This window comes from Melopsittacus undulatus, chromosome 11 (assembly GCF_012275295.1).
Source record: "Melopsittacus undulatus isolate bMelUnd1 chromosome 11, bMelUnd1.mat.Z, whole genome shotgun sequence".
In the NCBI taxonomy this organism is placed as follows: domain Eukaryota; kingdom Metazoa; phylum Chordata; class Aves; order Psittaciformes; family Psittaculidae; genus Melopsittacus; species Melopsittacus undulatus.
In genome coordinates, this window is record NC_047537.1 from 21,283,561 (window position 1) to 21,303,930 (window position 20,370).

The following is a 20,370-nucleotide window of genomic DNA, read 5'->3' on the forward strand; positions in this document are numbered from 1 at the left end:
ATTGGATGAAAAAATGCTAAGCAGGAAAAAAAAAGTCCTCAGCAGCTGGAGCTGTTTCCTTTACAGATTAAATAAAACAGGCAGCAGTTAAACCCCACACAACAAGAATCCTCCAGCAACCCATACCCAGACTTTCTTAACAACCATTTCCAGGGAGCTGCTCTAAGCCAAGTTGAAGTCTTTATCTAAGAGACAATGTTTATCAGCTAAGTTAATCAAATTCAACAAATATTTACAAAATGTATTTACCTTTTTTCTTCCCTTAAGGAAGATGGTTTAGCTTTGCTGAAGTCTTTGCTGAGGAGGCATCTGTTCACCAAAGCTGAGATAAAGTCCTACATAAAAGCCAAAAGTGAGATCTTCCTGCGTGACTAGAACTCTTAGTCCAGTCCTTACTGCAGGTAACAGCACACAGCAAAACACCAAGTTTTAAGTATTTTCTTCTGAAACAAATACTGAGTTACTTACAAATTATGTTAATTATTTACTTTAAAATGTAACAAGAAAAACTTAAAACTTTTAAAACCATTGATGCTGTGACAGTGCAAACAGCATACAATTTATTGCTCAACTTCTGCATGGGTACATACATTAAGTACTTAAAAACCATTTTATACAGATTTTTTTTGTTAAAGCTCATGTAACAGCTGGGTGAAAATACAATGATACCAATGCTAAAACACTCTGTAATAAATACAATGGAAATGATAAACTAAGAACTGTCAGTTTGTGGAGGAGTAATTACACTTGTATAAACTAATTACAACTACAGACAAAGCTCTGAGGATGAGGCAGAGCCAGAAACCTACTATATAGTGTAAAGTACAACAAATGGCACCTGTTAACTATATGGTGCTGTTTAAAATCTGAAGCAGTCAGAGCATGCTACATTTAGCTGTATGATGCATACTTATGATATAGAAGCAAAGCTTTACTTCCATCAATGCAGCCAGTTTAAACGCACCAGAAGTTGAATACAGATGTAGTGTTGTTGAACAAGGATTTAAAAACAGGTTGTGTGCTCTGGACTTTAGTACAACACAAAAATTTGGTACAAATAAAATCAGTTCAGGGAAACTGAAACTATGTGCAAAGAAAAAAAAAGATTAGAATACATACTGTACAAAGCACCATTACAAAACTCTTTACACCGAGAAATTAAATCCTCTGAAACTCACCTGTGTAACTGTATATTTGAAATCTACAAAAGTCACTGTTCATAATTAAACATTCATCATGAAAAGCAACAGCATAAAACCATGATGTGACATCTCTCTAAAACAACTAAAGACTGGATAAAGTAAAACCCAGTAAGAGGGACACATTGAAATAAATATTCACATTAATCATGGGGTGAAAGTCCAAGGTTAAAATGCTGTATTAGGCTTAGCACCTTTTTGAGGGGAAAGTAGCTGACATGACCTTAAAATAAATTTTGCAAAGGATGTTCAACCCTTGAACGTTTTCAGATAAACATCTGACTAGGTGATGAGGTGCTTTAAAGCTCTCAAGTTATTATGAAGGTAGAAAGGCACTCAAAATTCTTGGTATGTTCATCCTCATCTGTCAGCTATGGAAGTCAAATGCAGATTTGTCTAGTTTTGCCTATAATATATTAAATTTACAATATTTATCTGTGGCAGTTAAAAATAATTCCCTACACCAAACCAAAATGTTTGGTAGAACAGACAGATGTACTGCTAAGGCTGCTGTGAAAGTGAATGGTGTCCATCAGCTGATCTAGAGTCCATATTCTGCAGAGCTCATCTCCCTCCTCACAAATACTTTTATGACATAAGGGTGGCCATAACCAGGCATTCAATACATTTACCAGCCTAAGGAGGCTGACAGGGAGCAGGCTCCTGGGAGGTGGGTAAAGATCATGGGAGTGTCTAAAGCAGTGGTCCCCAACCACCAGCAGCAGTTCTGAGTAAGAAATATGCTGCACAACAACCTCCTTTGCTCTCTCAGGCAACCCCAAAGATGTAGTTGTAGCTTCTTTGGTGACAGTGCTACCTGAAGGGACCCCAGCTGTAGGTGCCAAAGTACAACCATTTTACATGAGTGCAAGAGTCCCTTGAAGATAAAAAGGGGTCTGATGTATTTCAAACCTGGCTGTCAAAACAAGTTTCTTGGCTTTACGTCTGCATCCCTAAGTAGCCTCATCTCTGCAGCCAGCCCCAAATGGGAAGCAAGTCTCTTAGAACAAACCTTCCAGCAACAGCTGTATAAAACAAAATATAAAATAATCAAATGAACATGTGGATTTGGCTCTTACCACAATTCTACAAAAGCAGTCCATTGCCTGCTATTCCAATACACAACATCCAGTAGTAGTTTACTCACTGTGGCAGTCAGATTTGGCAGAACAAAATTAAGTTCAAGCTCCATAGAACAGACAGAAAATTAGCCAGTTCACTGTGTGACTTCCACTGCAAAAATGGAACAGCTGTTTACATCCCATTCTTTCAGCATTTTCAATACCCTCGGCTTTCTTCTCATTGGCAGTGTAAAAATAGTGCAGGTCTGATGATTAATTGTAACCTAAGTTACAAAAACACAACACTGATTGGGAAAAAAACCACGCTACTTACTCCAGACATTTGCACCGCTGAGAGGAGAATGCCACCATCTCTTAAGCAGACTGATTTATCTATACACCATGAGCAGATCATACACATCTAAACTGAGAATTTCCACACTAACTTCAAAGTTCAGTTCCCTCTACTGGTAGTGCATTTTATTCCCCTTTGAAGAGATCAACCCATGTTATAATTCATATATATACTTACTTCCATCCCTACAATCAATAAATTATGTGCTTTTAAAACCTCATTTTCTGAAGCACATTACATATATTTCAGTTAAAACATCATTTTTCCTTAGTTGTAACTTAAACCCACATGTCATGAGCAGCTGGACAAAGATTACAACATGTTTTACCTGATAAATCTTTAGCATCAACAAATATATAATGCAATTTGGCTGCATTCAAACAAACTTTGGTTGACTGGACAGGATGGGTTCTGAAGCGAACTGCTGACAGGCTCCTGCTGTCAAATACCACCTCATCAGCATGCTTTAAACGTTGAAGAACGCAGTGTTTAAAGTCAAAAGCAACACAAAAAATCCTCTTGACAGACTTGTTAGAAAAATTCTGGTTTAAAAAAATCAAAACATCTACTGTTCATTAAAAAAGGTCTGTCCCACATGGCAACACGAGGCCTGCACCAGATCCAGCATGTGTCACTCACACTAGAAACTTTGTTTAAGGAATCTGACAAGTGATATAAATAGGACCCCAAAACATCATATTTGTAATTCATGCTTGAAAAATATAAAAAAGCCCCCTGTGGTAACATTTACGTTGAATTTACATTGCAGAATATAATGTTTTTACTATAAGAAAATGCAGTTAACATGTAAGTGGCTTTAATTAAAAAGAGTAATGATTCTTTCAGCCAATTTTATGCAAAGTTAGAATAATCCAAAATAGGGTTTTTTCTCCAAAAATAGCAGGTATAGATGCTGTTCAGTATCATACATTTAAAACAGGCTGAAACGTGACTTGTACCGACTGCTGAAGTTGTGTCTTGGTATCTGAGAATAGAAATCAGGTAGGCAAATATAATAGATTACCTTTTACAAAAATAGTAGTAGTCTTTAAGTATAGAATACTGCTTAACTGTTGAAATGTAGGAAAAGTCAGCATTCTGTATGTTCAAGATATTAGTTTTTAATAGCAGCTGAATGATCCTATGGCAGAAACCACAGAACCTATTTTCTTGAATTAAAAAAAAACCCAAAAACTTAAAAATAAAAACAAAAATTCCAAAGTTGTCCTTTCCCTCCCAGTGTCCGAGTGTAGAAAAGGGAAAGTTTTCCTGTATTTCAAGCATTTCTTGAGTCTTGGCTGAGGGAAGGGCTTTCCGGCTGACAGGAGTATAAATAGAGTCTCAGGTAAGGCTGGGAAGGGTCATTCCACAGCGAACCCACATGTTTCTTCAATGGCAGTTAGCAGCTTCTCATACAGCTTGTCGTAGCTTTCATAAGGAGGAATGTCTATTCGGTTAAAGCTGTGGAGAGACAGCAGGAAAGGCTCAGCTGCTGGCAACTTAAAGCATCACCTAGAATGCTCTGTTACACTGGAAGCAATGGCAAAGCAATACTTAGGCACAGCCAACAGAGCTTCATCTAAATAAAAGCAATCTCTACTTTTCACATCTTTACTACTCTAATGGAGAGCACTTATTGTGTCAGAAAAGGAGGGGAGGAAAGAAATCTATAGAGACAGCAAATTTGCCTTAATCTACAGATCACAAGAGAGCCTTGAAAAAGCCTTACCAGGTGTGAGCTTTCGGCAGATTGTTAGTGCTGGCATCAATCTGGTGTATTGTGAACAGTCGTGGGCCTGCAGCACCTGAAAATCCAGAAAGAGAGCTCTATTGCTACAGTGTTGTAGAATATGAAATGTCTTTGCTGCAGTGCAGCATCAAAGTAACTAAAACCACACCAAAAAAAGAGAAGGTAGAACCTGAAATCATCAACAGGCAGCAAAACCCCTTAAACTTGCCATGTTTATCAGAGATTCCTCCCCTTCACCAACCCACAGTAACCATGCAGCTACTGCAACCACTGAAAGATAAACAACAACAAAGCACTGATAAGGAGGAATAAACACCTGGTTTACTCAGTGCACCATGTAATTCTAACCGTTTTCCATTTAGCTTCTCTCACCCTTCCTTGAGAACAAGATGTATGCAGCTGTATCAGTCTCCATTTTATAACAGGGCTTGAGGAGCAGCCATCTCCATTCAAATTCCATAAAGGAGTCACAATACCAACTTTGACAACTTTCGTGTTCAGGCTTTGTTTGCCCACAGAAATACGTTATACTAGAAAAGCCATACCCAAACTTACAGGTCAGATGATATTAAACTGGTATTACTTCAATTACCCTTCTCCAAAGAGCTCACTCCACACAGTAAACAGCACACACATCAATAATAGGGGTTAATGTTACTTGTAACTGTTCTGACAAGGGTAAACAGGTACACAGTTTGACACAAGTCCAAACACTTATCACCATACTTTGCTTAAAAACCTCAACATTCCTAAGCTTCCAATGCTCCTGAACATTTTAGAGCTCAGGACAGAGACAGAAAATGATGGTTTCTATCTGATAACGAAGGGATTATTAAGAGGAAACAGATTTCTAGAGCAACTGGTTTTTACATGTTGCAGGTGTTACCATACATAGTATTTGTGTTCTGATGGACTCTTCTGGGTTATGATCAATGTTTCCCCTGGTGAAACAGGGTAACTATATCGTTAACAGCATGTTAACAGAGCAGCATGGGTTACAGACAGAGCTGTTACAACTGAGACCCACAGGAAGTCCAGAAGCCAGGTTAAGTAATTAAGGTGACTGCTTTATGCCTGGGCTGCCCTTGGTTATGTCTCTTACAACAAAAACAGTCAGTATTGAAGTGTTCTGGTCCCAGAGCTGTATGGGTGACAAGGACTTGTAAAAGACTGAAATTAAAAACCAGGCTTCTAGGAAAAACAGAAGAACAGCACCAAGATCTGCACTGATCAGAATTTCCTGCCAGAGAAGGAAGGGCATAATTGAAACAAAAGAGCCATTAACAGCTGAATGACAAGGTGATGACAAACACACAAACCCCACTCTTTGTGATTGTTATTCACCAGACCATTAAAAATGCCCTTAAAAAGTCATTACAGCCAACCAGCCTCTTTTGCAGCTAATGTTTCTGGGATGTGTCCTGCTGCTCCTTCCAAGTACAGGCATTTGCAATTGCTTCCATAGCAGTTACCTTGTAGTGCCTTGAAGCCTTGCAGAGGCACCCGGGATGAGCCAGTCACGAACTGGAGCAGTCGTGCTCTCCTCTCTTCATCAAAGAACTCCACAGCTTTCCAGAACCATTTCACGATGTTGCTGTCTGGGGTACAGTGTTTTAACCTGGTATTTGCCTTCCAGTCATTCACATCGATTTTTCCCAGTCCACAAATGATGAGCTGAAAGTTTAAAATGTAATTCAATATTTCGTTATTGGTCAATGTAAAACTGGTTCTGGAGGTTTGCCGAATGATGCATTTGAAACATCAACACATTTTATACCAAATGCAAATTATAACCTCTCACTCATCTTAAGCAATGCTGCAATATAACTTCTTTATTTTAATCTTATCTTTGTGCAAAATGATTTTTCAAATGGCCTCAATTAAAATTTAACAATCAATTTCATAAGCTTTATATTAAAACTCCTTGACCTGCCAATTAAAGCAGCAGGACAGATTCTACTCAAGTATGAAAGTGCATGCATAGTTCCCGTTTGAACTTGGTATTTGTTTCTGGAGCATAGCTAAAGGTACAGTTTGGCTGGTTCAACCCCAAAAGTAACCTTGATCTTGTCATACCAGACATTTAATACAAATCACTTCTTTCCTCATGAAGAGCTTTCAGCATTTCTAAAATGGAAATCCACAATGGATCAGCTCAAGCTCAAACAGGGATGTAATTATGAAGACATTTTCTCATTACTAAGAACGTTGGACCTTCCTCTTATTTTGCATCTGCAGAATGATTCTGGGTTAACAGTATGGCTGGTTCACTGTATTTGAATGAGAATATCAAGGATAAAAGAAGAGCAATCACTGACATTCTAGTGCAGAAGCAATCATGAATAATTCATTTTGTGGACATTTTATACGGCAAATGCCTCAGCCCCACAGCTAACAGACTATATATCAGATTTCCACTTTAACAAGTTTAGGATTTGCCTTCAGAGGATATTGTTTGGATGCTTTGGATCTTGACATGATGTAGCACATTTGTCAGTGACAGCACCAGACAGAACCCTTCCTCTTGCTGTATTTACAGGGCAAATCTAGTCTGGCATAACTCAGCTCTGCAAAACTACAGAGCTGCCTGACAGCAAAGGCAGTGCAGTGCTGGAAGGGGGGAGAGTGAGCGGTGGGAGGTGGAAGGCACTGACAGATTACATTCCTGGCAGCACTGAATTCAGCGTTGTGGAACTGCACTGTGAGAAACACATCCACCACCTCTGCTGGAGCAGCACTGCAGACCCGGAGGTCACTGCACACACTTCTCTGCAGGTTCAGCTGGGTTTCTAGGGACAAGAGAGGCTCTCCTCTCCTATCACTTCTGCAGTTGCTATGAAATGTCACCCTGAGAAACACCCTCGCAGCTTGCAGTGCAAGGCTGAGCGATGGCCTGACCTGGTAACCTCTTATGCTAATTGTATGTCTTGCAACAGCGCACCTGCAGCCCCCTAAAGCACTGGGGACCCAACTCTGCATGTTACTCAGTCTCTGAAGAATGCCTCAGGCTTTTATTGTTACACTTGACGACATAACGTAACATTAGCGGACTGACCTCTAACTCCTTCTCATCAAATGTCTTCAGCAGATGTTGTGGGATTACTTCATTAAATCCCTTCTGTAGAGCCAGAAACTGAGCTTCAATTCCTCGTAAAAAACGCCAGTTTACATAAAGCCTGCAAGCAAGAGCAAAGTGGTTTTGTGAGAAATGCGTTCAAATACAATAAACCCAACAATTTATCCAGCCCCCAAACATGGCCTTGTTGACAGGAATAAACCAAACACCATCCCTGCACCACCACTTAGAAACCAACCAACCAGAAACTGGCAATTACCTCAAATAAGTAAAAGTTCAAAATAGATAAAAAACTCTGGGAAAGACATAAATGTACCTGACATATTCCTTTTTGTTGTCCTCTGTCACAGGGATGCTTTTGCCATTGGGTTTCAGTTCATGCTGAATAATTTCCCCATATGCATTGTGTTCTACACAAAACGTATGGTCCAAGACTCCTGTGATATCATTCTCACTGGTGGATAGAAATAAGCAAATGACTCAGTGAAAACATTCTGCAGACATATTACAGCCATAATTTGCCTGTCAGACATCACAACTTAGTTTTTTCAATAGCATTTCAAATTACTGCTTGGAAGCAAAAGGTGAACATACATTTTCACTATGGTATATTCTTTAAACCAGTATCAAAGTTTCTAATTTATATTTTAATAACGTTTTACTGTTAATAATAGGCAAAATTAATAAAACAAAAGTTATTAACTCCCCTCTGCCCCCCCAAAAGCCTTGAGCATGTTAAGCTGAATTGTGCAAGAAATACATTTCTTAAACCGGCCTGAGCAGGAGATGACAAAACATTCCATTTCTTTTCAAGTAGATTTAGGAACATTATCACATGTTAATCAAGACACAATGCTAACATTGTAGGACACAACAGATAGTACATACAGTATCCAGACTAAGCTGTTATGCAGATCAGGATCAACCAATTCCATGTCATCCAAAGTAATTGGCTTCCCTAGCAACTGTTTATAGAAAGGCAACGTGAAGCCCCCGTCAATATAGTGTCCATGAAACACAGCCATCCCCATGATCCGTCCAACAAAATGGAAATAGGATAAGTGTTCCTAGAACAGAAAGAAGAGACTGAGCCATTCAGCTAAATAAGAGCTCCAGGTTATAGCTACTGAATATGAAATGTAATTTCAATACAAAGAAAAAACAAAAGAGAAGAAAAACCCAACCAACCAAGGAAACATACCCAGAGCTTTTAGGTTTGTTTGGTTTTATGCACCCATTGAAGATATTGCTTCTAGTCCAGAATCAAAGAAGAAGAATCCAAATAAGCTTCATTTCTCCCAAAGGAAACATAAACTGACATTTAACAGAAAATTAAGAACACATTTCAGAAGTTTCTTTGATCATTATTAAATAGAAATTATCGTATTATTGCACAAATTCAGTCTCTAGCAATACTAATGTGAGAACTGGGCTCCTAAGCCTAGAACACTCTCCAGATGTACTGAATTTCTAGTCATAAAATGATCATTACAGAACTCATGCCACCAGTCCTACCGGGTTGACTGCAGAGTCCGGGTTGATTTGCAGCGTATAGATATCATCTCGGGAGTATTGGAAGAGACCATAATACGGATTCAGCATTTCATGTGACAATAGGTAGAGCCACTCCCTGAAGAAAGAAAAACAATTCATTGTGTACTTTCTGCAATGCATTCTTACACTGAGTCTTTTCAAAACCACATGATTCTTCTAATCTTACTGTTAAACACAAATGTGGAGGAAGTTCTCTCTGAACATGCTAAGACTGCAACGTGAATGATTTTTACTTGCTGATACAAGGCTCGTTTAGGGTTCAAAGCATGGGATTGGGGTGCAGGGGAAGAGACACAGGACTGACTGTTTACCTGGCGACACCTCCATAATCAAGGCCTTCCTCCCCACGGAACTTTATCATTAATCGTTTCCACAGGTCTTTTGGCCTCATCTTCATGACTTGCCTGTAGGATTCCTGTAAACACATAACACTTCATTTTATTAACTTCTATTTACAGACAAGAAACTACTGTTGTTTATGAGAAATGGAGTCTCAGACTCTATGAGTCGGATACTGTTAAAGAAGATACCATTTTCCAAGACACCAACCAGTTTTGCAAATCACAGACTGCTACTTAGGTTTCTATAACCGTGATAGAACTTGTCAAATAAAACTGGTGAGTACATGAGCAGAAGCACCTCCTGTTAAAGTTTCAGAGGTGCACAGTGATCAGAACATGCTCCTTCATTCTCACATTACTTCCAAAAAGCTAAAATCTGGGTCAGTAAACTTTTGTTTCGCCATCAGAAAAGCCAACAGTGGAGCTTCTAGAACAGAGGCATCAATGCCATCCCAGTGAGTCTACACAATTATTCCTCCATCAGTAAAACTTCACCAAAATGCAAAGAGAAAGCTGAAAGAGGCAAAACAAATGCTAATTTTAAAAACGGAATCAAACAAAATATGTTAGTTTTCATTTATGTTTAGTGTTGGTGCCCCAATCTCTGGCTTTGTAGAACACAAGACGTAGGTGTGCTGGGGGCCCAATGTAATCGATTCAGTTTTCAGAACAAGAACATGATTTTCACTGCTGTAGAGCAGCCTTTCCTCTCTGTCTTTAGCTGATTATGAACTGCTTTGACTGCCTCCAAAGAGGAGACCAACACAAATCTTTCTTGGCTGAAAAAAGTGTGACAACACAGCAGGACTATCCAGTTTGTGGGTGGGGTGAAAATGCAGCAGGGATGGGTGGGATGGGTGATAAAGTTCTCAAGAGGACAAACTGTTCTGCACAAAGAGCCAATGTATTATAACTGTGTTCAATCAATTCAGCAGGATTATTCTGCTGAATAATGACACCAAATAAAACGCAGATACCCCACTGTGGACATCCCTGGCATTCAGAAACCTAGAAATTGTGTAAAATTGGTCTGATTTGGGGAGTTTACTTTAAAACAATCAACCAGAACTGAGACAGATGCCAAGTAATCCAAACTCCAAAGCTGACTGCTATTCAACAGTCATTTTACTTAAATTACAATAGATCAAAGATCATTAATAAATGTTTAGTTTTCTGTTTGTAATAGTCCCTCTGTAACAGACATTAGAGTTCTTCTATTCTAGGAAGAAGTGAGACAGTATCTTCAAATACATGAAATGCTTGAACTCATTCCTCAGTCCTGACACAGTCACATTTCCAGGCACAGGGAAAGCTTTTCCTCTCCTTGTTTGTCACTGGTAAAACTCCAGCATTAACTCCAGACTTCATGTAACTGAATGACTTCTTTAGATGGTTATGAACAACCCTCAAAGCTAAGAAATGGGTCAAATTCTCAAATTACCTCAAAGATCTCTTCCCTAGAGACCTCGATACGACAATGGCCGGCTTGAGGTTGCTGCTGTGACAGCTCTTGCCTCAGGATCTTGAGCTTCTGCACTAGGTCTCGCTTGTACTTGGGCACAGTCAGACACTCCGCCTCATCTGGAAGCTGACACAGGGACACTACCTGCTGCTGCTGCTGGTGCTGCTGGTCTTTAAGTTGATTCTGGCGGCTAGAAACAAACATGGCTGTTTGCAGATAGTCAAGTCAAACATCCCCTATTCAGATGTTTCTTAGAGGTTAAGTCTTTGTAACTAAACCACTTTCAATTACTATGATTATTACTGTGATTACACTAAAAAAATCTGGGCCCAGTAGAAAATAACTTCAGAGATTTTACCCTGACCAAAGACATACACTTCTGTCTTTCTTGGCAACTACCAAGTTGGTTTTAGGGTTTGTTATTTCTATTAGTACTACTCTACAAAGTATGTAAAAGGTTACGGCACTGTATAATAAGGTATTATCCATACAATTTTACTACTAAGCTGCTGACTCTGAATTTCTCAGATACCATTTCCATATTTCCTTTGCATGTTTTGCCTTCCTCCATTTTAAAACCCAGGGATCTGCCAAACACCATCCTGTAATCTACAGTCAATACCATGGCCTGTTTGAAATGGCTTGTCTGAAAAAGAGTAAGCTTACAAAAAGATGTTTGTACTGGCAGCTTGGCAAGGACCTTGTCCCTTGTACCTGGCCTAGTCTGGACCACAGGAATGTGGGAGTTCACATGTAACTAATTGGCACAGATAAACAAGTACTTTTACTAGCAAGTCTAAGAGATTTTGTAAATCTAGCTTCTGACCAGGAAAAGTAAATGAATAGCATTGCAGAGATGTCCTCTGGTGCTGGTTCTTGGGGATATTTTTATAGCTTTTTAGTATGGCATTTCCAAACACCGCAGGATAAAAGCTGTATTTTACCTAAACCATGAGGAGTATCTCCCTGTGGAACACACCAGAATACCCTGAGTTTACTGGATAAATAAGAAAGGTTACAATACAGAATGTTTTCCAGTGGAATGTTAATAAATTGTTTTTTTCTACAAAGACCGAAAATATGGAAGTGAGCACAGTTTTAATGTATGTTAACATCTCAGGCTATTGTCTGCTTTGAAACCAGGTCTACCAGAAAGCTCTCCTGGCCAACCAAAACTCACCTCCAGCAGGCTTTCCCCACAGGGACATTCAGAATTGGCAATTAAAAAGGGGTGGGGGTGTTGTCAGCTTGCTGTGGTTCTGAACAGCTATTCCCTTATTTGCAAACCTTCTATTTAAAGCAATTTTGCACAAACCACCCTGAAAGGAAACTAAACCAGAGGACCAGGAAATCTTCACCAGTGGTCTTACAAGCCTAATATTTAGAAACCCCTGCAATGGCATACACTGTACATCACTTCAGCAACAGCTCAAAGCTGAAGATTAACAATACCTCTTTACTACTGGTCTTTAAAGAAGAAATAATGTACAGAAATCCTATTTGGTTACTGTGTCCTAGGATGCAGGACTTCAGAAGTTAGCTTAAACAATGTTGTTAGTTTCATAGTGTCTTCTCGTTTGCTTCTCTAATTAAAAAATAACTAAAAGCAAGCCCAAAACAAGGATACCTGAACGTTACTTGCAAGCTGACCACATTGGTCTTACAATAAACTACAGTTATTTTAAGTCATTCCTGAGAAACGAAGTCATTTTAATAATCTAGAGACACACACTCGATGTGGTTCCAGAATAGGGCTCTGTGTCACTTGTGCTACATGCACAGCAATTTCTTTTCACTTGTGATTAGCATGAAATATAAAATTCACTTAAAGTATCCACTTGATATACAAATTAAAGCAAAAATAATTGTTTTATCTTCTGAACATTCAAATTCCACAACAATAAGCACGTGAAAATAGTCCCTGCATATGTCTACCAGGGAAGGTGCACACGTTCATATTACCTTTAAGGGTAAAAAAGGCACAGTCCCCAAAACATAAAGCTTAAAGAAAATGTAAACAGGGCAGTACTAGAAGGACAGAAATAAAATGCCTTCCTCCATATTAAACTAAAAATAATCAGTGCAGCATTAGCAAAACTATCTGCAGTGCTTAAGAGTGATTAAATCTAATTTCTTAGCTTGTTTTCACAGCTGAATGATTCCACTCCACTCTGTACAGTGCTTTAAGGAAGTAGCGAAGTACTTTTCAGGTGCCATAACCATCAAAACCTATCACAAACTCTTGGCTAATATTTTAAACAGAACTGGGTAATAATTTGATTGTTTTCATAACTTATAATGTTATCACTGGAGAAACAAACTGCTTTACCCAGCTCCATGGAAAAGCCAGTATCACTGAATGAACGTTTTATTATGCCTTTGAACCTCAACCACTATCCCACCCAAACACTAAACTTATTTATCTGTTCATTTACAGAATGAGGGGCCTAAATCAAACTGGTTTTCTCTTTCTGAAAGAACAGATAAGGAGGTGGGTTTAAGGGGGTGGTGGGTGAAGCTTCCACGTATCCCGTTTGGTGCAGTGAAAGAACAGACACCAGAAAAGATGGATCAGGAAGCAGGCTTTACTGATGACACTGTTGGTTGAATTTCTGAAGCCCTTCCCTAATGAAAGACAGATGTACAAATCTTCAGCACACTGGAGCAGTACTTTAAGGAAATGCAAGGATGGTTTTGTGATTCTGGAACTTGAAAGTCCAATTGGATTTTACAGATAACAAAGCCAGCTATGGATTTGTCCTCCACAATACATGTAAAACTAGCCACTATGACCCTACTGCCATTTAAGAAGACACCAATCTGTGAAGGACAGTTATTCAAATATATAAACTCAATTTGCTACAGTTTAGGAATTGCACCTTTGTAGCTAAGAGGGTCTAAAGTTTTTCTTTGGGTAAAATAACTAAAGCCGAATTAATTTGATGAACTTCCCTGTGTTTCAAACATGAACATGCTCCTCCACCAGCAAGGGTTTTTTTTTCCAAGATCATGTTCACTTGAAACTACCAATCTAAATACAGACAAAATTAGAAAACTATTATTTCTAATAATAAATAAAAGAACTAGAAGTGTCTGGACAAGGAGAGCTTACTTAAGTCCTGTACTGTACACAGTTTATAACTAATGATTTATCTAAACAAAATACATATTTGTCACTATTTAGACTCTCTTCTTGGGGTGTTAAATTCAAGTGTATATTGGGCAGACAAAGTCTAGCCAGCTTTTATGTATTACACAAAAGATATGTTGACCTCCTGGATATTGCTTTCCATTCTGTGGTTTTGTCTTTTCAGTGCTTGTTCCCATTATTTCCTTCAGCTTTTCTTCCAATGACTCACTTCCTCAAAAGGACTATTGCTCCTACTTACTCCTTGCCCAGGGCTGCATGGCTTTCTACCTAAGCAACTCTTCATTGTTTCTCCCACTTAACACCTACTCAATACTTTACAGGTGTTTCCCAAGAGTATTAAAAGGTGTTAGGAGAAACAATAGAGTCAAGCTCCCAAACAGCCTGGACAAAGCGATAGCCACGTCTAGGCAAAAAGAAATATTTGTTTGCCTTTCGGTTTCCATTTTTAGTAGAAAATATCCCCGAGTGAAATGAGTGCCAAGGGAATAAAAACAAGAGCCAGAATTCTTCTCAGTTTCCCCTTTTTAGACAGGCAGTATAAAAATGTGATATCAAAAGGCAAAGTATTTTATTTTATTCATTTTGTTCAATATCAGAGTTAAATTATTGGAGTTTTATTCTGAGAACATCTCAATTGGTCTTACTCTAAAACTGCAGGAAGGAACTGAATTATTTCTCCTTTATTCCAGGAGAACAGTTGGGTACTTGTGCATGCTTGCCTAACTTGTCAGTACTTCACACCACTGGCTAATGAATGCAACCTCATACTGTAAAACAAGTTCCCCATAACTAAAAGTAATACAAAGTATAAAGAACTGAAAAGAAATTGCCTCTCTCGCACTTGCTGTCCCCAACTCCAGCATCACAATAGCCAAATTCCTGCCTAAATGCTGCTAGAGGTTTGCTCCCCCCACTTCCAAGACCAATCGAGCCTGTCTTCTTTGTTATGTAACAGAGTAAGTTCATAGTTTATTAAAGAACCCTGATACTACACTTTAAATACCACATATTTAAAGGCAGCATATGTCTTGATATAAAATCCAGCAGCCCTCAAGAGTCACCCTCTTTCCTCTATTACACTCGACATGCGCTGGAGACTTTAAACTTACTTTAAGACTAAATGCAAGTTAGCAGATAACCGTGGATCTGTAAACTGCGTTGTCCTGTTGTTATGGTCAACAAAATAAACTCTCCCTGTTGCTGTATTTCGGATCTCCCATCCAGGAGGCAGTGGACCAAGCTCTTCACAATTGATGTTGCTAAGATCCCTATGAAAACAAATATAAAATGAAAAATACCTCAGCATTGGCCTCGGAGCCAAACAAGCATAAATGTAACAGAACAATTCCATGAAGTCTGAGAAAACGTATTGTTTCAGGAACTTGATCTGTTCAGCTGGAATCTCTACTCCCAAGGTGCAAGCCCACCAAAGAGAAAACACACACCCCAGAACACATGCAGTGGGGGGGGAAGTTCTTATCAAATAACCTTCCTTTTTACAGACTAACTTCAGATGTTCGATTAATACAGGCTTAAAATGAAAATAAAGGCCCTTGCCGTTATTTGCCAGAATGGAATTGCAGTTCTACAGCAATTCTGACAGAAAACACTTTAAAAACAACATTAGTCATGTAAGGAACTCTGAATCACACTTTATAAACTCCTGCAAAACAAAACTATACTTCTGAGGAGTTACACTTTCCATGAAGAGTTACGCATAGGATATGTCTGTATGGCACAGGCGGTTTTGCCCCAAAACCCCAAGTGCTGGTGGGAAGCAAACAGCTAACAAAATATTTCAACTAAAACAGCTGAAGGATGACTCAAGCTCTGTACTGAGCAATGCAGGGATAGTTGGGCTCAAGAAACTGAGCTGATATTAGGAAGAGGCAGATTCATTCCAGAGGTTCTCTGAAAGCAAACACTGCTCTTTAAAAATGTTCTTTTGCATACATGATTTTTCACATCTACAATTCACACCTGAGATACTTCACTCTGTCAAGGGCAGTTCCTTTACCAGTGTTCAGTCCCCAGATCTCACATTGTGAGAGTTGAGGGGAGGAAAGAGCTGAGGGATAGAATGGCTTAAAAAGATGCATCTGCAGAGACTCAAAAAGCTGAGAAGCCACTAATGGAAATAGCAGGCTCTGGGACTGAACTTGTGCTGCTATTACCCATACACACACTGTTGCTGAACTGGAGGGCTTACATTTATTAAATTACTGTGGTATTAGCATAAAAATACATTTTCCTTAGAAATGACATAAACTCCATCCTCATGCGAGAGGCAGATTTTGTTCTGAGACACAGTTGTGCAAGTTTCTGCTGCCACACCTAAGAGCAATGCTGACTTAGGTTTCATACAACACCAGTACACCAGAAACTTAAGGATTAGATCTTAAAGTAAATAAATATATATTTTAGAGAAATCTAGTTTCTAGCTTTGTATAACAGACAAGTCTTAGCTTCCTAATGCACAACGGCCAGCGGGATCACACCCTCATGTATACAGATAACGCATCAAAGCAAAGTATATTCTTGTAACACAAAAGTAATTAAAACAAATAGTTTGAAAATGCAGTGCAGTGCATAAGGCACTTTATCCTTCCTAGGATGACCATTTCCATGGGAATTATCACCAGCAACTGATAAAGTAATTTTCATTATGCTTCTATAAATACATTAGAAATAATCATGTGTACAATCACGTACAATAAGTACACATGTGCATGGCATAAATAGAATTGTATCATTGAATCATAGACTGGTTTGGGTTGCAAAGGATCTTAAAACTCATCCAGTTCCAACCCCCTGCCACAGGCAGGGACACCTTCCACTGGAGCAGGCTGCTCCAAGCCCCATCCAACCTGGCCTTGAACACTTTGTTTGGTAGTCTGAACATGGGACAATAATTCTCATGAACAAGTGAATTCAAGCTAATTCAATGATGAGACTGTAGTTCACTACAAACAGTGTCTACACATACAAGGGACATCAGCAAGATTCTCCAGGTTTCTCCTTTATCTGCTCCTCCAAAAACGATCACATATGTCTAGTCTATTTGTCACCAAGTTTGTTCTTCATAAATACATGATGCTGATTTCCTGGGTCTTGTTACCTTCCAAAGCCTGAATTAAAAACCAAAACCAATCCAGTTCTCACTGAAGCCTTTTGGATAAATCTAAGTTTTTGGGAGTGCCCAGATCCTGCTTTTTCTGTTTCATTATTTTACACAGTATTAAAAGCTGGACTTGGTTATAACTCATATACAGGATCTTGAATCCGTTAACTATACCTGTTTTCCATCTCTGCATTAAAATAACATCTTTAAGAACTGAGGAAAAGACTAATTTATTTTGATAACTTGTTAAAGTAAGACATTAGGAACCAAGAGTCAGAAATATAATATTAGACAGAGAAAATTCTGAGGGAAGTACTACTGAAACTCTTTTGACACTTTAAGATACTTCCATTATTTCTTACCGAGGTACTCTTGGATCGTGCCACGTGCTAACACCAGTCTGAGTATGCAGAAAATAGACCTGACCTTGCTGAGTTGTCCTTTGCTCTGTGAAATCAAGATAAATTAATAAGAACACAAAAATGCAATACAAAACCTCATAAAGACTGTTCTCCCCAAACTAAGGGATCGAAAGGATCTTATGTACAAAAACATAACCCATTTTCCCAGTTTATTGGGACACCCACAACTAAAAAAACCCAAACCATTGATTTGCATACCATATCCTTCAGGTAAATCGGGAGGAGTGTGCAAGTGTGTCCTGCTCATGTAGTTCCTGTGCCTCTGTGACCTGACCCTCCTCTCTGCCAGCCGGGGATCTGATGACTGCCCGCAGGTTGCACCATTGGTTCCTGTAATCGGAGTGTTCTCATCTGCAAAGCAGCTCAGAGGTCTGCCCGGGCTGGAGTATTCACATGCTGGCCTGTGGGGGAAAATGTGAGCAATGTATTGCTGACTACACATGGGGTTACATGGGAGACACTGCAGTAGCTTCACCTTAGGGCTCTTGGGATGTCTTTGTGGATGGCAGAACTGAGCAGCTCACTTGTCAAGCAGGATAACTCAACAACGGACACAAAGCTTCTGCTTATGTTCTGTGCTCACTGGTTCATCCCAGAGCAACCAGTAAACCTGTCTTGCCTTCTAATTTTTAAGGAAGGTTATTATGCAAGGATTGTGAAAAAGGGCTAAGTAAGATAAAAACAGTCACTCTTGAGAGCTCCACTGCAAGAGGAAATACTGAATTATGCGGTTTCCTATTCTCAATGCTGCTTTCAAAAGGATTTAAGAAGGGGCTAAAGGGAGGCTGGCAAGGACAGAGGAAACCCCTGAAACAAATTATATATTTTGTATTTGTTTCTCTACTGTAAACGTGCCTAGAGCTTAGAATGGGTACTTTAACACACCACAAAAACTACGGATAAAGAAGTTACAAAGCTGTTCAGTACCTTTGCTCACTTACAAAAACATATCAGAGCTGGCAGTGTTAATGGCACACATTAAGTCAAATACATCCTTACAGAGACTGGAATAATATTTATTGAGGATGGAAGAGACAGTCTGCAGGCACAGACAGTCTGCAGAAGACTGAGAAATATGCCATGACAGTGTCTACAGTTCAGGTAACAGCAAAGCTGGTTTAGGGAACAGTTTCACAACACAGTTATTAGAAAAGGTGATTGTAATGATTTCAAAACATGCTCTGTAACAATCAGCTTTAAAAGTTCTGGATTACATAGTCATAGCATGTACATAGACAATGCCTGTCAGCTGTTCTTGATCTCTTCTCATCCCTTTCAGTGTCTGTACTTAGAGAGTTCTACCATAGCAGCTCAACAAGAAAACAAAGATGCTAGTATTTGGGGTGGAAAAAAATCTAATCAGAACAATTCTTTCAAGTTTAATATTAGGCAGACTGAAGGAGCAGGATGTTAGACAAGAAAAGCATACTGCATTTGTGGAGTGACTCAGAGGAACACTGAATACCCCTGTGTTAGAGCCACGTAGAACGGCTTGTGCTCAGCACTCCTGCTCAGCATACAAACCTCATCATATGCACAGTCTCCTAACCAATTTCTTACCGTGTTGGTCGCTCCCACTGAGTTGTTCGTGTAATATGATTTAAATACTGGATCCTTCCAGAAGCAGTCCTCCGTTCCTCCCACCTAGAGTTCAGACATGGAGAGATAAGGCAGTGAGTGGTATTTCCAGGAAACCAGGGCACAAAATGTTTCCAACATAAATGCCAGCTCAGGAAGACTTACACTATTATGAATCGTGTTAGCTGAACGAGGCAACAGGAAACAACTGAAAGTTAACTCAGAATTGATTTTACACGTTCTTCCCTTGGAACCAGGCATATCATTAACAATATCACACCTTTGTGTTCAATAACTATTTGAATTCTAATTAAATCCCAACAGCCACATAAAGAAACTTCTTGAAAATATCATATTTAATAATGCATTTAACCTCTTCTGGCCACCAATCTAAGAATTGCTTTCATAGCATCTTCAGGAACTACTGGCTTTCATTAAAAAGACACCAAATAACATGACTTTTTAATTATTATTACTTTAGCACTCCAAATGACATCAGGCTATTCAGCTAGTTTTGCAGTTACACAAATAAGTAAGCAATATTTATACAAGGGAAGTTCTGAAGTGAAAATGTAAAAGCATTGTCAAAAGTGTTTCTGACTTCTTCAGACTCCCAATTAACAACAGAATGCTGTTTAGGACTTAACATGGTAATTTGTATTTCGAAATTCATAATCTGAAGAATCAGTTTCTCCTGTCTTTACCTGCCAAGAATCACACTCAGAAAGTCTGTGTTTGCTCTGAAAAAGCTGATGACAGCACTAGAACCTAAAACAGAACATTCTTCTGTATACACAAAACTGGTTTAGGTGTTAATGATGTCATTAACTCTCACAGGGACAAACCAAAATCCTAAACCCAGCATCTGGCAGGTAAATACAGCAAGAACTCAGGCTCCACTGCAGTTTCCAACTGTGTTTGCTTCACTCTAATTTGCACAGAAGAAAAAGTGATGCATTTTTATAATTATGTGTACTTCTGCACAGCACTGTAGAAAGTAACCAAGCTCCTACCTTGCCATAAAACCACTGCATGGAGGAAGTCAGTCTGCTGTGATTTAACACTGTATTAGTTTAGCAGTTCTAGAATTTGACATATGTTTTCTTAGAAAAGTATCTTTGTAATGAATTTACTCATATATGCCACCTTCCTTTTCCAAGAAGAGACAATGCAAGGGTTGTATTATTAACTACTCTGTGTATCCCAGCTGGCTTATCTCCTGCTCCTAAATCATAGAATCATAGAAAGTTAGGGTTGGAAAGGACCTTAAGACCATCCAGTTCCAACCCCCCTGCCATGG

General features: G+C 39.0%; 1 protein-coding gene across 1 annotated transcript in view; it reads right to left on the bottom strand.

Annotated features, from left to right (window-relative positions):
- Positions 1 to 514: 514 nt before the first annotated feature.
- SMURF2 (SMAD specific E3 ubiquitin protein ligase 2) overlaps positions 515 to 20,370 on the bottom strand; it is a 58,731-nt gene continuing 38,875 nt past the window's right edge. Inside the window, exons 7-19 of the mRNA XM_034067789.1 lie at positions 19,053 to 19,136; positions 17,691 to 17,893; positions 17,433 to 17,517; positions 15,059 to 15,217; positions 10,778 to 10,988; positions 9,307 to 9,410; positions 8,957 to 9,071; positions 8,330 to 8,508; positions 7,758 to 7,895; positions 7,421 to 7,541; positions 5,838 to 6,039; positions 4,345 to 4,420; positions 515 to 4,076 (exon numbers count right to left, since the gene is read on the bottom strand). Coding sequence (XP_033923680.1) covers positions 3,977 to 4,076; positions 4,345 to 4,420; positions 5,838 to 6,039; positions 7,421 to 7,541; positions 7,758 to 7,895; positions 8,330 to 8,508; positions 8,957 to 9,071; positions 9,307 to 9,410; positions 10,778 to 10,988; positions 15,059 to 15,217; positions 17,433 to 17,517; positions 17,691 to 17,893; positions 19,053 to 19,136 — 1,777 coding nt within the window. The 3' untranslated portion in view covers positions 515 to 3,976. The remainder of the gene's footprint in view (positions 4,077 to 4,344; positions 4,421 to 5,837; positions 6,040 to 7,420; positions 7,542 to 7,757; positions 7,896 to 8,329; positions 8,509 to 8,956; positions 9,072 to 9,306; positions 9,411 to 10,777; positions 10,989 to 15,058; positions 15,218 to 17,432; positions 17,518 to 17,690; positions 17,894 to 19,052; positions 19,137 to 20,370) is intronic.